Genomic DNA, 17,667 nt, shown 5'->3' with positions numbered 1-17,667 from the left:
ACTGCTGCCAGGAACTAAAGGATGAAGCCTTTATAAACAGAAGATTGTGAGCCCCATGACGGGTGTGATAGAGAAGCGGACTGCATTCCTGCTGGCTCAGGACAAGGAGCTGGTGCACTCCCTGCCCCTACCCTGAGACCTCAGTGCACCCCATCATGATCTCTTCCTGCTACCTCCATCAGGGTATGCATGCCTACTTGGCACCAGCCTACGTGCTGGTTCTAACTTTTAAGTGCGATCTACTGGACTGCATCCTGCACTGCACCACCAAACAAAGATCTTGCTACTGGAAGGGTTTATTGACAGTGCATGAGATAAGCCTCCTGAGACCTCCACACCCTCAGTCCTGCAGGAGATAGTGTTGACTGTTATGTCCATTACATCATTACAACAAGCAGCATCTGAGAAAGCCACTGCATAGAAGCTGTCCACAACCATGGAACCCATACAGACCTTAGCCACTGCACAGAAGCTGTCCACAACCATGGAACCCATACAGACCTTAGCCACTGCACAGAAACTGTCCACAACCATGGAACCCATACAGACCTTAGCCACTGCACAGAAGCTGTCCACAACCATGGAACCCGTACAGACCTTAGCCACTGCACAGAAACTGTCCACAACCATGGAACCCGTACAGACCTTAGCCACTGCACAGAAACTGTCCACAACCATGGAACCCGTACAGACCTTAGCCACTGCACAGAAGCTGTCCACAACCATGGAACCCGTACAGACCTTAGCCACTGCACAGAAACTGTCCACAACCATGGAACCCGTACAGACCTTAGCCACTGCACAGAAACTGTCCACAACCATGGAACCCGTACAGACCTTAGCCACTGCACAGAAACTGTCCACAACCATGGAACCCGTACAGACCTTAGCCACTGCACAGAAGCTGTCCACAACCATGGAACCCGTACAGACCTTAGCCACTGCACAGAATCTGTCCACAACCATGCAACCCGTACAGACCTTAGCCACTGCACAGAAGCTGTCCACAACCATGGAACCCGTACAGACCTTAGCCACTGCACAGAAGCTGTCCACAACCATGGAACCCGTACAGACCTTAGCCACTGCACAGAAGCTGTCCACAACCATGGAACCCGTACAGACCTTAGCCACTGCACAGAAGCTGTCCACAGCCATGGAACCCGTACAGACCTTAGCCACTGCACAGAAGCTGTCCACAACCATGGAACCCGTACAGACCTTAGCCACTGCACAGAAGCTGTCCACAACCATGGAACCCATACAGACCTTTGGCCCCCAAAAGCACTCAGAAGCAAGGCCATACAATCATACACAACATACACCACAGCCATACCCTCAAGGGAAACTAGAATTAAAAAATACAAAAGCCCCATCCAAACAATAGAAGATTCAAAAACAAGAAGTGACAGCTCCCTCAGATAAGAAGGAATCAGTGCAAGAAATCTGGCAGTAGAAAAAGCCAGAGTGTTTCAACACCTCCAAAGAATCTCACCAGTTCTCTAGCAATGGGTCCTCATCAGACTGAAATGTTTGAAATGACATATAAAGAATTCAAAATATGAATTGCAAGGAAACTTAATGAGATCCAAGAGAAAGTTGGAATCCAATATAAGGAAACTAGAAGAACACTTCAATATATGAAATACAACATAGATATATTAAGAAAAAACCAAATTGAACTTCTGGAATTGAAAATTTCACTATAGAAATTTAAAAATATAGTTAGACTAGACCAAGCAGAAGAAAGAATTTCAGAGCTTGAAGAATGGTCTTTCAAACAACTCAGACAAAAGTAAAGAAAAAAGAAATAAAAAACCCAAAGTATTTGAGAAATATGGGATTATGTAAAGCAACCAAACCTGTGACTTAAATGCATTCCTGAGAGAAAAGAAGAAAAATTAAGCAACTTGGAAAACATATTTGAGGGAGTAATACAGGAAAATTTACCTAATCTTGCCACAGAGGTCGACAACTAGATATGAGAAATCCAGAGAACTCCTGTGAGATGCTACACAATATGGCCACCCCCGAGGCATATAGTCATCAGACCAAGGTCAATGTAGAAAAAAAAAAAATCTTAAAGGCAGCTAGAGAAAAGGGCCAAATTACATATAAAGGAAATTCCATCAGACGTACAGTGGATTTCTTAGCAGAAACCTCACAAGCCAGAAGAGATTGAGGGCCCATTTTTAGCCTTCTTAAAGAAAAATAAATGCCAGCCAATAATTTTATATCCCACTAAACTAAGTTTCATAAATGGGAAATAAAATATTTCTCAGATAAGCAAATGTAAAGGAATTTGTCATCACTAGATCAGCCTGAAAAGAAATGCTCAAAGGAGTTCTAAACATGAGAACAAAAGAACAATACTTGGTACCATAAAAGTACATGTAAGCACAAAGCCCACAGACCCTATAAAGCAACTAAACAATCAAGAATACAAAGCAACTTGCTAAAAACACTATGACAGGAACAAAACCTCACATATCAATATTAACCTTGAACATAAACATCCTAAATACAGCACTTAAAAGACATAGAGTGACAAATTTGATAAAAAATAATAATAAATAAGACCCAACCTGCTGCTGCCCTCAAGAGACCCATCTCACATGTAATGACACTCAGAGGCTCAAAGTAAAGGGATGGAGAAAGATCTATCATGCAAACATAAAACAAATAAGATGAGAGGGTGCTACTGTTTTATCCGATAAAACAGATTGTAAACTAATGACAGTTAAGAAAAAAAAAGACAAAGAAAGGCATTATATAATGATAAAGGGTTAAATTCAACCAGAAGATCTAACCACCCTCCCAACATCAGAGCCCCCAGATTTATAAGACAAGTACTACTAGACTTAAGAGATAGCCATACAATAATTGTGAGGGACTTCAACACCCCACTGACAGACAGAACATTGAGGCAGAAAATAAAGAAATACTAGACTAAATTGGACAGTTGACCAAATGGACCTAATAGACATCTTCAGAATACTCCACCCAGTGGCCTCTGAATATACGTTTTTCTCATCTGCACATGGAACATTCTCTAAGATTAACCACATGCTAGGCCACAATGAAAGTCTTAATACATTTAAAAAAATCAAAATCATACCAAGCATCTTCTCAGACCACAGTGGAATACAATTAGAAATCAATACCAAGAGGAACCCTCAAAACCACACAAATACATGGAAACTAAGCAACTTGCTCCTTAATGACTTTTGGGTAAACAAATTAAGGAAGCAATAAAAACAATCTTTGAAACAAATGAAAATAAAGATACTTTTTAAGTGGGCTTTATTCCTGGGATGCAAGGATGGTTCAACATACACAAATCAATAAATGTGATTCATCACATACACAGAATTAAAACCAAAAGCCATATGATCATCTCAATGGCTGCAGAAAAAGCATTTGACAAAATCCAACATTCTTTATGATAAGAACCCTCAACAAACTAGGCATCAAGGAATATACCCCAAAATAATAAGAGCTGTCTATGACAAACCTCCAGCAAACATCATACTGAAGGGGAAAAGTTGGAAGCATTCCCTCTAAGAACTGAAACAAGACAAGGATATCCACTTTCACCACTGCTATTCAACATAGTACTAGAAGTCCTAGCCAGAGCAATCAGGCACAAGCAAGAAATAAAAGATGTATGAATAGGAAAATAGGAACAGAGGAAGTCAAATTATCTCTGTTCACCAATGATATGATTCTACATCTAGAAAACCCTAAAGATTCCTCCAAAACACTCCTAGATAAATGACTTCAATAAAGTTTCAGGATACAAAATCAATGTACAAAAATCAGTAGCATTTCTATACACCAATATTCTTAAAGTTGAGAACCAAATCAAGAATTCAATCCCATTTACAGTAGCTACACAAAAAATAAAATACCCACAGACACATTTAACCAAGGAGATGAAAGACTTCTACGAGAATAACTTTTCAAAACACTGATGAAAGAAATCACAGATGACACAAATGGAAAAGCATTCCATGCTCATTGACAGGAAGAATCAACATTGTTAACATGACCGTACTGCCCAAAGCAATCTACAGATTCATCACAATTCCTATCAAATTACCAATATGATTTTTCACATAATTATATAAAGCAATTCTAAAATTTATATGGAACCAGAAAGCCCAAATAGAGCAATCCTAAGCAAAAAGAACACAGCTAGAGGCATCACATTATCTGACTTCAAATTATACTACAAGGCTATAGTAACTAAAACAGCATGGTACTGGTACAAAAATAGGCACAGAGATCAATGGAACAGAATAGAGAACTCAAAAATTAAGCCACACACAACTAACTGATTTTTGACAAAGTCAACAAAAATAAACAATGGGGAAGGACATCCTATTCAATAAGTGGTGCTGGGAAAACTGGCTAGCCATGTGCAGAAGAATGAAGAAACTAGAAGAAAACCTAGGAAAAATTCTTCTGGACATTGGGCTAGGCAGAGAATTTATGACTAAGACCACAAAAACAAATACAACAAAACCAAACATGGACAATTGGGACTTAAGAGCTTCTGCACAGCAAAAGAAACAATTAACAGAGTAAAGACAACCTACAGAATAGGAGAAAATATTTGCAACTGTGCATCAATTGAAGGACTAATATTGGCCAGGCGCCATGGCTCACGCCTGTAATTCCAACACTTTGGGAGGCTGAGGTGGGTGGATCACTTGAAGTCAGGAGTTCGAGACCAGCCTGCCCAACATAGCGAAGCCCCACCTCTACTAAAAATACAAAAATTAGCCAGGTGTGGTGGTGGGTGCCTGTAATCCCAGCTGCTTGGGAGGCTGAGGCAGGAGAATCGTTTAAACCTGGGAGGTGGACATTGCAGTGTGCTGAGATAGTGTCACTGTACTCCAGCCTGGATGACAGAGCAAGACTCTGTTTCAAAAAAAATAAAAATAAAAAAGGACTAATATTCAGAATCTATAAGGAACTTAATAAGAAAAAAACCAGCCCCTTTAAAAAGTGGGCAGTCTTGCTCCAGGATCTATGCTCATAATGCCTGTGCTAGGAGAATGTCTTACCACACATGCAGCCACTAGGAGCATAAATACTAGCCAGCATAGAGGGGAATATCCTGTTTAATCAGATTTCCCTCATTCATTCATTTCCCAAAAGTGGATTGAGTCCTCCTGCTCATCAGGCACTGCAGTTACAGTAGTGAATAAGACAGAAAACCCCTGACCTCAAGGAGCTGATGTTCCTGATAAACAAATGAGCATATAATATGACAGTGTCAAAATTTTCTAAGGAAGAAAAAAAGTAGCCAAATGGGAATTAGGTAGTAATGGGGTGGTTTATTGTTTGCTATTTCAAACATGGAAGTTAGGGAGGGCTTCACTGAGGAAGTGACACTGAGCAGAGACCCACCCGAAGGAGGGGAGGGAACAAGCTGTGTGGAAAAATACTTCCCACGGAGCTCATGCAAAGACCAAGAGGCAGGACGTGTCTGGTGTGTTGGAGGAACAGCAAGGAGGACCATGTGGCTAGAACAGAGTGAGCAAGGGGGAGAGAGGGAGGAGAGGAGAGGAGAAGGGAGATGGGGCTAGGCTTGCAGTGCCTTGTGGGCCTCAGGAGACTTGGGCTTTTACCTGGAGGGAAGTGGGAGCCATGGAGGGCTGCAGACAGAAGAGGATTGGGACTTGACTCAGGTGCTCACAGGCACTCTCTGGTGGCTGTAGAGAGGATAGACTGGGGGGGGTGAGGGTGGGAGTTGGGTGGGAGGCGGGTAACCGGATGGGGTGGAAGCAACCACACAGGTCCAGGGGAGCGATGATGGAGACTGGGCCAAAAATAATTTTTCTCTATCATGCATCATACAATTGAGTCCAAGGGCTTCTGTAATGTCTGAACTTTTAATTTGTACTCCAGTGATTTATTGCCAAACTTGAAGCCTGCTTTCCTTGTTGTTATAGCAAAATATATTTATGCATCAAATTTTACAGGAAGCCAAGTTTTAATTTACATATAGACCTTAGTCCTGGGCCCGTGATATTGCTCAGACAGACAGTGTGGGAGAGTAAAAACCATACTTGTAGAAAAATCAGAAAACTTCTAAGAGGCCTTGAGCTAAGATTCAGGAGGAGGAAAGGAGTTCTGCTGAAGGAGACAGTGTTGGCAAAAGATTTGGATTCATGTTAAAATGAGAAATTCAGAAAAGATTTCCAAGGTGTGGATCTAGGATCGGGACCTCCAGACCCAGGGGGATGATCCTAGCTACACACCTTGCTATACAGCACTAGCTGAGACAGTGTATTAAGGAAGTGGAGGCTGACCTTTGCAATCTTCCATTGCTGACCTTCCATGGGCCAGGCCCTCTGCCAGAATTGGGCCCTCTACTCTCCCCATTTTACAGTTGGGCAAACTGACACACAGTTTGGTGATGTCATATGACCAATGTCACACCAGCTTACATGGTTACTTACAAGTAGCAAAGCCAGGATTCCAACACTGAGGTGGTCAGACACCAGTGTGTGCTGGTAACTATTACCCTAGGCTGAGGGGGGGCAGGGAAGCATTTATAAGAATGCTTTTATAGAAATGCTTCATTTAAAAACCAGCAGGCCAGGTGTGATGGCATGCACCTGTAGACCCAGCTACTTGGGAGGCTGAGGCAGAAGGATCACTTGAGCCTGTTGAGTCTGAAGCTTAAGTGCACGATGATTGTGCCTGTGAGTAGTCACTGCACTCCAGCCTGGGCAACATGGTAAGAACCCATCTCTAAAAACAGTGTAAAAACAGACCAGGTGCCGTGGCTCACGCCTGTAATCCCAACACTTTGGGAGGCCGAGGCAGGCAGATCACTTGAGGTCAGGAGTTTGAGACCAGCCTTGTCAACGTGGTGAAACTCCATCTCTACCCAAAATACAAAAAATTAGTTGGGTGTGGTGGCACTGGCTTGTAGTCCCAGATACTCAGGAGGCTGAGGCACGAGAATTGCTTGAATCCAGGAGGCAGTGGTTGCAGTGAGTGGAGTGCCACTGCACTCCAGCCTGGGGCACAGAGCCAGACTCGGTCTCAAAAAACAAAACAAAACAAAACACACACACACACACACACACACACACACACAAAACTGAAAAATAAAGTAGGCGGGGCATGGTGGCTCATGCCTGTAATCCCAACACTTTGGGAGGCCAAGGCGGTGGATCACCTGAGGTCAGGAGTTCAAGACCAGCCTGGCCAACTTGGTGAAACCCTGTCTCTAATAAACATACAAAAATTAGCCAGGCATGGTGGTGGGTGCCTGTAATCCCAGCTACCTGGGAGGCTGAGGCAGGAAAATCACTTGAACGGAGGGAGAGGTTGCAGTGAGCCAAGATTGCGCCACTGCACTCCAGCCTGGGTGACAGAGGGAGACCCCATCTCAACACACACACACACACACACACACACACACACACACACCCTTCCTTCCTGACTCACAGAGGGAGACCCCATCTCAACACACACACACACACCCTTCCTTCCTGACTCACAGAGGGAGACCCCATCTCAACACACACACACACACACACACACACACACACACACACACACACACACACACACACACACACACACACACACACACACACACACACACACACACACACACACCCTTCCTTCCTGACTCACACAGAGGAATCATCATTGTCTGCTGGGTGCATACCCTGCCAGACATTTTTCTGCTTTTGACATGGCCAGCATTCCTTGATCTCAATCACTGCACTCTGCTGCCCCCTAGTGAAGCAACTACGCTACTCTCTAACCCCCAATGGTGAAGGAGCCACACTGCGTACTAGACCCTGGAATGCCACCCTGCCCCTGGAAGCCAACAAGAGAAACAGCCCAAAGGCCACCACTCCAGAGCAAAGGGACTTTGGCGTACGTTGTCATGACTGAGCATCACTCCCTTGGGTATGCCTGTGGTCCCCGAAGTGTAGATGAGCACTGCGCATTGATTCGCCTTGTGGCTCTCGATGACCTGCTCCAGTTGGGTGTCAGGGATGCTTCTGCCAAGTTCCATGAAATCATCCCACTGTGGACAGAAAAGACAAGCGGAGGATGAGAAGGCAGTCGGGAGTCCTCTTACCCAGCCAGACCTCGTCCTATCAGCTTTTCCTAAAGAATGATCCTCAGCAGGTGGAAGGGCTTAGGATGTGCCAGTCCTGGCACCTCTTACAAAAGTCCCAAGATCTCTGCTTCCAGTTCTGCCACTTCCTCGCAGTGTCACCAAGCCACTTAAGCTCCCTGTGCCTCAGTTTCCTCATTTGTAAAATGGGAATGATGTCAGGACGCAACTCCTTGGGTTGTTCTAAGCAGTAAGAGAGTTAATATATGCAAAGTGCTCAGAATAGTAGTTGGCAGGTGGTAAGTGTTCTACGGAGTTAGGTATTATTTGTTCACTGCCTTCCCAAATTCCACTCCCCACTCTACTTCTTAGTCACCAATTGGATGGGGCTGACTTCACCCACAGATCTGGAAGTCAACCCTAATTGGTTCAAACTATTCTATCAGCCTGGGTTATGGTGATTGGATCAAGTCTGGACATGTGACCTCAAGTGGTCCAATCACAGTGAAGATGAAGACTTTACCTGGGAATTCTGAGACACAGACTGTGTATGTGAATGAGTCAAGATGTAGCTCTAGGAGCTGCTGAACCATCTCAGGACTATGTGAGAAAGCAAGGCTGGAGTGGAGCCAAGAAATAGAGAAAGGAAAATAGAGCCTGGGCACATTCTTTGAGCCCCTGGTTCCAGCCATGCCTGAAATCCACACCCTGAACTGTAGTTGCATGGTCCAACAAATTATCTTTTTGTTTGTTTGTTGCTTAAGCCATTTGGGGTCAGACTTTTGTCACTTACGACCAAAGGCATCCTTATTGATAATTGATGCATTGCCTCACTCTGGCAGGTGAAGAAGCTGAGGCTCAGGGGTGGTAGATTACTTGCCCAAGGCAGATTACTTAAGGCAAGTGAAGAGAGGAGCCAGCATTCAAACCCAAGGTCTGACTCCAGAGCCTGTGCTCTTAACTATGACAGAATTCAGTGCCGCAAAGTGAACTCTTGGGTTGTATTGACTGAGCATCACATGGGATCTGCAGAAATTCTACCACTGAACCCCCAACAAGGCTCTGGATGAGGGTGATGCACTGACTTAAAGATGGAGGCCCCTCGACCAGGCACGGTGGCTCACACCTGTAATCCCAGCACTGGGAGGCTGAGGTGGGCGGATCACGAGGTCAGGAGTTCAAGACCAGCATGGCCAGCATGGTGAAACCCCGTCTCTACTAAAAATACAAAAATTAGCCGGGTGTGGTGGCAGGCGCCTGTAATCCCAGCTCCTTGGGATGCTGAGGCAGGAGAATCGCTTGAAATGGGGAGGTGGAGATTGCAGTGAGCCAAGATCACGCCACTGCACTCCAGCCTGGGCAACAGAGTGAAACTCCATCTCAAAAAATATAAAACCAAAAAAGGCCCCTCAAAGTCCTCTACAGATGGCCAGTGTTGCCTGAAACCTGCCCAGGGTGATGCTGGCTTCATCTGAGCAGGCAAAGCCCTTTGCCCAGATAATCTGTAACAGGGTAGGGCAAGGGTGAGAGGAAGAGCACACACAAGCCCTCTGGGGGAACCTGTCCTTTCTCAGAGATGCCCCTAGGTCTCCCTACAAAGGGTGTTCCTTCAAAGGCTGGTAGAAGACCCCCGCCTTCCACAGCCACAAATGACTGGATTGGGATGGGCACCAGACCCATGCTGGTCCAATCCAATCCCCTCTCTTGGAGATCTGGGTTGGTCCTCAGTCTGTTGGGCACACAGATGCCAAGCATCACAACTGGCACAGTTCATTGTCTTACTCGGCCATTTTCCTTCCCAAATGTCACAGTTGACTTTCTCAGTCTCATTCGTTTTTGCTCATTTCTGGGTCCTAAACTGAATCTTTTCCTTTCTTTCTTTTTTTTTCTTTTGAGACACAGTCTTGCTCTGTCACCCAGGCTGGAGTGCAATGGTGTGATCTCAGCTCACTGCAACCTCCACCTCCCAGGTTCAAGTGATCCTCTTTAGCCTCCCGAGTAGCTTGGACAGGCATGCACCACCACGCCTGGCTGTTTTGTTTTGTTTTGTTTTGTTTTTTGTATTTTATTTTATTTATTTGTTTATTTTGAGACGAGTCTTGCTCTGTCGCCCAGGCTGGAGTGCAGTGGCGTGATCTCCGCTCACTGCTCTTGGCTCACTGCAACCTCTGCCTCTTGGGATCAAGTGATTCTCCTCTCTCAGCCTCCTGAGTAGCTGAGACTACAGGTGTGTGCCACCACACCCGGCTAATTTTTGTATTTTTAGTAGAGGTGGGGTTTCACCATATTGGTCAGGATGGTCTCGAACTCCTGACCTCAGGTTATCCACCCACCTCTGCTTTCCAAAGTGCTGGGATTACAGGTATGAGCCACCGCACCCAGCCTTTTTTTTTTTTTAGATGGAGTCTCGCTCTGTCGCCAGGCTTGAGTGCAGTGGTGCTATCTCGGCTCACTGCAACCTCCGCTTCCTGGGTTCAAGTGATTCCCCTGCCTCAGCCTCCTGAGCAGCTGGGACTACAGGCGCATGCCACCACGCCCAGCTAATTTTTTGTATTTTTTAGTAGAGACGGGGTTTCACCATGTTGGCCAGGATGGTCTGTACCTCCTGACCTCGTGATCTGCCCGCCTCAGCCTCCCAAAGTGCTGGGATTACAGGTGTGAGCCACTGTGCTTGGGTGATTATTATTATTATTATTATTATTATTATTATTATTATTATTTGTATTTTTAGTAGAGACAGGGTTTCTCGATGTTGGCCAGGTTGGTCTCGAACTCTTGACCTCAGGTTATTTGTCCACCTCAGCCTCCCAATTACAGGCATGAGCTACTGTGCCCAGCCTAAACAGAATCTTAAAATGGTAGGTTCTACTCTCCCGTGCAGAGAAGTAGATGCCCTTCTATGTGACTCTCTCCTATAAATTAGCGTCTTCAACCAGGGGTGATACTACTCCACCACCGCCCACCCCCCCACCACCAGGGTATATTAGGCAGTGTCTGGAGACACTTTTGGTTGTTTCAAGTGGGAGGCAGGGGATATATTCCTGGCATTCAGTGAGTGGAGGCCAGCAATGCAGCTCAACATCCTACAGGGCATAGGACAACTCCTTAGAGAATTACCTGCCCCAAATGTCAACAGCAAGGAGGTTGAGAAACCCTGCTGTAAGTGTTATTGCTAACAGAGTAGTCTTTTAAGTTATCTGAGACTTAAGACTGTTGCTGTAGTGGTCACTTTGAACCTCTAAAAAGTTTGTAGTTTTTTTTTTTTTTTTTTTTTTTTTTTTTTTTTGAGACGGAGTGTCGCTCTGTTGTCCAGGCTGGAGTGCAGTGGTGCAATCTCGGCTCACTGCAAGCTCCGCCTCCTGGATTCACGCCATTCTCCTGTCTCAGCCTCCCGAGTAGCTGGGACTACAGGCGCCCACCACCACGCCTGGATAATTTTTTTGTATTTTCAATGGAGACGGGTTTCACCGTGTTAGCCAGGATGGTCTCGATCTCCTGACCTCGTGATCCGCCCGCCTCGGCCTCCCAAAGTGCTGGGATTACAGGTGTGAGCCACCGGCGCCCGGCCTTTTTTTTTTTTTTTTTGAGACAGAGTCTCACTCTGTTGCCAGGCTGGAGTGCAGTGGGGTGATCTCGGCTCACTGCAACCTCCGCCTCCTGGGTTCGAGCGATTCTCCTGCCTCAACCTCCTGAGTAGCTGGGACTACAGGCACGTGCCACCATGCCCAGCTAATTTTTGTATTTTTAGTAGAGACGGTGTTTCACCATGTTGACCAGGATGGTCTCGATCTCCTGAAAAGTCTGTAATTCTAATTGGTTGTCTTAGTCATTGTTATAATAAATTTTGGCTTGGGTATAAATAAAATATTTAAACTTAATGTTGTTAGTTTTAACATAATTTTCAACTTTTTAGTATATTGTTTAATTATCTTAATGTTCTTGGGAAAAAAATTAATAACAAAATGACTGATTTTTTTTAGCCACCAGTTTTGGTGGTGATTTGTTGCCCAGCAGTAATTAGCCAGAACAGACACTGTTCATTAATCAGTCCCTTCATGCCAGAAGGGAAAAAATGCGTCCCAAAGGTCCCGCCTCCGTCCTTTTGCTAGGCCCCCATGCATTGCTCACCTCCCATTTCCCTTTGCAAAGGCCACACCCACTTCCCTTTGCAAAGCCCCACCCACTACATTTATGAAGCCCCACCCACAGCCCTTTGCAAACCCCCACCTACCACATTTGTGAGGCCCCATTCCATCTCTGCTTACCTCCCACTTTCTTTGAAAGGCCACACCCACTTCCCTTGTAAGGTCACACCCCCTCCCTCTGCTCACATTTCACGTCCTTTGAAAGGTCACACCCACTTTCCTCACAAGGCCCCACCCACTTCCTCTCCTCACCTTTCACTTCCTTTGAGAGTCCCCACCTACTTCCTTTGAGAGTTCCCACCCTTGCCAGGTCCCACTTCCTCCCTCTGCTCACTTTCCACTTAGGCCACGCCCACTTTTCTTGCAAGGCCCCGCCCTCCCCTTTCCCCAGTGCCCACCTCCCACACTTACAGAGTACAAGTTGTTGTTCTTCTTCATTGGCAGTCTGTACTGGATGATCGCTTTTAGGGGCTCTAGGCTGCTCTGTGGAATCTGAAAGAAAGTTCCCTGTGGGCTTCATGGCAACCCAGCCCTGGGAAAGACTAAAGCTAGGTTGGATGTCCTAAGCTCTCTCCAGCAACTCTAGCCTCTTTTTTTTTTGAGACACAGTCTTGCTCTGTCGCCCAGGCTGGAGTGCATTGGCGCAATCTCGGCTCACTGCAACCTCCGCCTCCCGGGTTGAAGCCATTCTCCCACCTCAGCCTCCCGAGTATCTGGGATTGCAGGCATGTGCCACCATGCCCAGCTAATTTTTGTATTTTTAGTAGAGCCGGGGTTTCACCATATTGGCCAGGCTGGTCTCGAACTCCTGACCCCAGGTGATCCACCCGCCTCAGCCTCCCAAAGTGCTGGGATTACAGGCGTGAGCCACTGTGCCCGGCCTCCAGCCTCTTTTCTTCCCCTGCCCACACTATAAAATGCTGCTATTGGTCTTGACTGACTCCAGATGACTTGGTTTCAGGACTCCTGGATTCTTTGTAGTCCGTATCGGTAGCTTCCAACAGTGTCGGTAGAGGATGACAATAGTCTGCCTGAGACAACACGTCTCTGACCAAATTATGCTACACAGAATTGTGGATCTTGGTTGATGAGCTAAAAGAAGTCCCTCATGGCTCTTCCTTTTCCAGGACTTTGCACCTTGCAGCCCAGATTTAGCTAACCTTTTACTCGGAGTCAGGCAATAAAAATCCTTCATGAAGTTGGCTGGAACCTGGACAGGTGCAGAGCCCTCTACCCATACCTAGCACGGTAAGGTTCAGGTGACCTGCGAGATTCTTTTTTCTTTTTTTTTTTTTGAGACGGAGTCTCACTCAGTCACCCAGGCTAGAGTGCAGTGGCGCTATCTCAGCTCACTCCAAGCTCCGCCTCCTGGGTTCATGCCATTCTCCTGCTCAGCCTCCCGAGTAGCTGGGACTACAGGCGCCCGCCACCATGCTCGGCTAATTTTTTGTAGTTTTAGTAGAGATGGGGTTTCACTGTGTTAGCCAGGATGGTCTCAATCTCCTGACCTTGTGATCTGCCCACCTCAGCCTCCCAAAGTGCTGGGATTACAGGCATGAGCCACCACGCCCGGGCCCTGTGAGATTTTTATACTCTGTTCATGCCAAAGAAAGCAGGATGGGGTCTCTCTATGACACTTCTAGCCAATCCAATGAAAAAGTTACTTGCAACATCCATTTTGCTAATCATAGCCACGCCTCTGGCATGCATTGGAGAGAAAAGATGGCAGAAGCCCGTATAGCAGCTGGACAGGAGTTTTCCAGAGAGAAGAAGAAACAGACATTCAAGGAGCCTGGGGCAGGCAACAGCTTGGGATGTCTTAGGGATACAAAAAGTCCAGGATGGCCAGAGTGGGGACCCAAGAGAGTATGATAGGGGAGGGGGCATGAAAGAATGGTGAGGCCCAGATCAGCGGAGCCTTGGAGGCAAAGATGAGGAGTTTGGAGTTTATTTAACTCCAACAGAAAACCGCTAGAGAATTAGAGGATTATAAGCAGAGGAGGATCTGTGATTACTCCCCCAGATAAAGATCTCCAAGTGGAGCTGGGCATCCAATTTGGGAGGAGGATGTCAGGAACCTGGTTTTGAATCTTCTAGACCTAGCAACTGGAACAATAAATCCTCCACAGACTTCACCTTCAACGAAACTAGGAGTCAGAAATAATTCAGATATTGCTTTATTCACTTAATGCTGGACCTGCTAGAACCAGGACAGAAATCCACAGCAGCCAGGTGGGTGTAGAGGGGAAGGTTGTGTATGTGGCATTTTCCAGTTATGGAAAACTCAAATTAAGCCAGCATTCCCAGCTGGAAGAAGGATCCCACCCACCCACCAGCACCCACCCCATAGTGTGTTCTGCTAGGAAGAGGACAAACAGGTATGACATGAGTTTTGGGAACGACTGATGCATCACTTAAGAAAGTAATTTTATGAGCAGTGGTTCACGCCTGTTATCCCAGCACTTTGGGAGGCCAAGGCCATTGGATCACTTGAGGCCAGGAGTTCAAGAGCAGCCTGGCTAACATGGCGAAATCCTGTCTTGACAAAAAATGCAAAAATTAGCCCCGTGTGGTGGTGTGCACCTGTAGTCCCAGCTACTTGGGAGGCTGAAGCATGAGAATCACTTGAACCTGGGAGGTGGAGGTTGCAGTGAGCCAAGATGGCGCCACTGCTCTCCAGCCTGGATGACAAAGTGAGATAGTCTCAAAAAAAGAAAAAAAAAAGAAAAGAAAAGAAAACAGAAAAGAATTTTTAAAAGCTCCAGGCCAGAGGTGGAGGTCTGTCCTTCCTGAACGAGGTCAGGAATTAGGAGTCAAAGGAAGCCAGGCAGCAGAAAGTGTTGCATTTCGCTGAGTCTAGCTAGGATTTCATTGAATCTGGAAACTGTACCCAAATTTCGGAGAGAATAAAATGTGAGAAAACATATGGCCAGTAGTGATCAGAGAATGCCATCAATGAAAAGACACATCTCGACTCCAGAGATGTGAAAAAGTGAAGAAATGAGTGACTCAGAGTCATGAAATCATGTATTCAGGAAACAGTCACAGTGATCCTTGAGCTGAAATGAACCTAGCCATCTAGGCTCACCCCTTCCAAGGACTCCCCTCCTCTCCAGGACCCTCCTGCCAAAAGCTGATTCAGCAAACTGCAGCTCATTCAAACATGTAGGAAATTTAAAGTTTCGATGATAGCCATACAAAGACACTACAATGAAAAAAAAAAAGACAGCAGCTAAATTTCACTGTACACAAATAAAACTCACTGGATAATTTCAACACAATGCAAAAGAAAATTGTAACCAAGGCCAGGTGCCGTATCTCATGCCTGTAATCCCAGCACTTTGGGAGGCCAAGGCGGGCAGATCACGAGGTCAGGAGATTGAGACCATCCTGGCTAACATGGTGAAACCCCGTCTCTACTAAAAAAATACAAAAAATAAGCCGAGCGTGGTGGTAGCAACTGTAGTCCCAGCTACTCAGGAGGCTGAGGCAGGAGAATGATGTGAACCCGGGAGGCAGAGGTTGCAGTGAGCCGAGATTGCGCCACTGCACTCCAGCCTGGGCAACAGAGCGAGACTCTGTCTCAAAAAAAAAAAAAAAAGAAAAGAAAATTGTAACCAAACATTCCAACATAAAACTAAAAATGTAATGAAGCAAACACAGCTAGAAAGGAAGAACACAAAGCAAACATACAAGCACTCAGGGAAGAGACAGCAGGACACTAGAAAAAAATGAAACAGAAAGGGATAGAACTTAGGCAAGAAATAGAGGAGAACAACAAAAGCATCTAGAAATGAAGACAATGACAAGAAATGAAGAAAATTATATAGCAGCATGGGCTTGAAATCATCACACTTCTAAAAGAAAAAAATAATTAGCAGTGGGATGTATATAAAATAATACATAAATATATTAATATTTTTACGTGGGGGCTTAAGGTCGGGTATGGGGGCTCATGCCTATAATCCCAGCACTTTGGGAGGCTAAGGCAGGAAGATCAATTGAGGCCAGAAGTTCAACAGCAGCCTGGGCAACATAGCAAGACTCTGTCTCTACAAAAAAAAATGGTTTTTGTTTGTTTGTTTGTTTGTTTGTTTTGAGACAGGGTCTCACTCTGTCACCCAGGCTGGAGTGCAGTGGCTCAATCTTGGCTCACTGCAACCTCCACCTCCCAGGTTCAAGCAATCCTGCCACCTCAGCCTCAGCCTCCCCAGTAGCTGGGACTACAGGTACATGCCACCACACCCAGCTAATTTTTGTATTTTTTGGTAGAGATGGAGTTTCACCATGTTGGCCACGCTGGTCTCAAACTCCTGACCTCAGGTGTTCTGCCTGCCTTGGCCTCCCAAAGTGCCTGGATTACAAGCGTGAACCACCACACCTGGCCCAAAAAATGTTTTAAAAGTTAGCCCGGGCCCAGCGCGGTGGCTCACGCCTGTAATCCCAGCACTTTGGGAGGCCAAAGCGGGCAGATCACGAGGTCAGGAGATCAAGACCATCCTGGCTAACACGGTGAAACCCCGTTTCTACTAAAACATACAAAAAAATTAGCCGGGCATGATGGTGGGCACTTGTAGTCCCAGCTACTTGGGAGGCTGAGGCAGGAGAATGGCGTGAACCCAGGAGGCGGAGCTTGCAGTGAGCCGAGTTCGGCCCACTGCACTCCAGCTTGGGCGACAGAGCGAGACTCTGTCTCGGAAAAAAAAAAAAGTTAGCCCGACATGGTGGTACATGCTCGTAGTCCCAGCTACTTGGAGGACTGAGGCAGAAGGATCAGTTGAGACCAGGAGTTCAAGGCTACAGTGAGCTACAATCACAACATTGCACTCCAGCCTGGGGAAAGAGTGAGACCCTGTCTTGAAAAAAAAAAAAAAAAAAATGGAGGCTGAGTATTAAACTAAGTTAATATGAATTGGAGATCAGACTCCTCCACTTCAGTCTGCTTCTCCAGAAATCAGCTTCACCACATATACTAATGAGGTCATGGAGGACTCGCTGAATGGATGCATGGCCCTATCTTATCATTAGAATTTACCTGGGAAAAAAAGAACACCTGCCCAGAGCCCTGAGGTACCCCTGGGTGACTTTGGCAGGCAGTGCTGGGTAGGGGTTTACCGAAAGGATTTTCTGTAACTGTTGATCATTCTCAACCAGCAAGATGTTCACTTTGGCATGAGTGATGACATATTGACAAGCCTCGGCAGAGTTGGTGGCATAAATACCAACACAAAGACCCCTGGGAAAAGAAAACACATTCGTGAGCATCCACACACACCTTAAAGGCAGAATGGTCTGGAAGGTCAAGAGAGAGGAAAGGTTTGCAGGCAAGTTCTTAAGTTTGCAGCCATAGCACCAGCTTTCCTTCCTCCCCAACTTAACAACGATGAAGACAACAAAAATGACAATGATGATAAGAGTGAC

General features: G+C 46.0%; 1 protein-coding gene across 9 annotated transcripts in view; it reads right to left on the bottom strand.

Moving 5' to 3' along the window:
- The window catches only part of ACSBG2 (acyl-CoA synthetase bubblegum family member 2), an 83,345-nt gene that overhangs the window by 20,023 nt on the left and 45,655 nt on the right, over positions 1 to 17,667 (bottom strand). For 8 of the 9 annotated variants that reach the window (XR_010132199.1, XM_055371412.1, XM_055371410.2 and 5 more), the window contains 3 exons: positions 17,362 to 17,482; positions 12,658 to 12,738; positions 7,919 to 8,068 (listed from right to left, as the gene is read on the bottom strand). Coding sequence is in view for 8 of the 9 variants with exons in the window: in XM_055371412.1 (XP_055227387.1) it covers positions 7,919 to 8,068; positions 12,658 to 12,738; positions 17,362 to 17,482 (352 nt within the window). In the remaining variant the exon portion in view is untranslated. Of the gene's footprint in view, positions 1 to 7,918; positions 8,069 to 12,657; positions 12,739 to 17,281; positions 17,483 to 17,667 lie in introns of those variants that run through there. The other variant, XM_055371415.2, reaches the window with a different exon arrangement.

The sequence above is a fragment of the Gorilla gorilla genome, chromosome 20 (genome assembly GCF_029281585.2).
Source record: "Gorilla gorilla gorilla isolate KB3781 chromosome 20, NHGRI_mGorGor1-v2.1_pri, whole genome shotgun sequence".
In the NCBI taxonomy this organism is placed as follows: Eukaryota; Metazoa; Chordata; class Mammalia; order Primates; family Hominidae; genus Gorilla; species Gorilla gorilla.
Note: the sequence above shows the minus strand (reverse complement) of the source record. Positions and strands in the feature narration are given on the sequence as shown.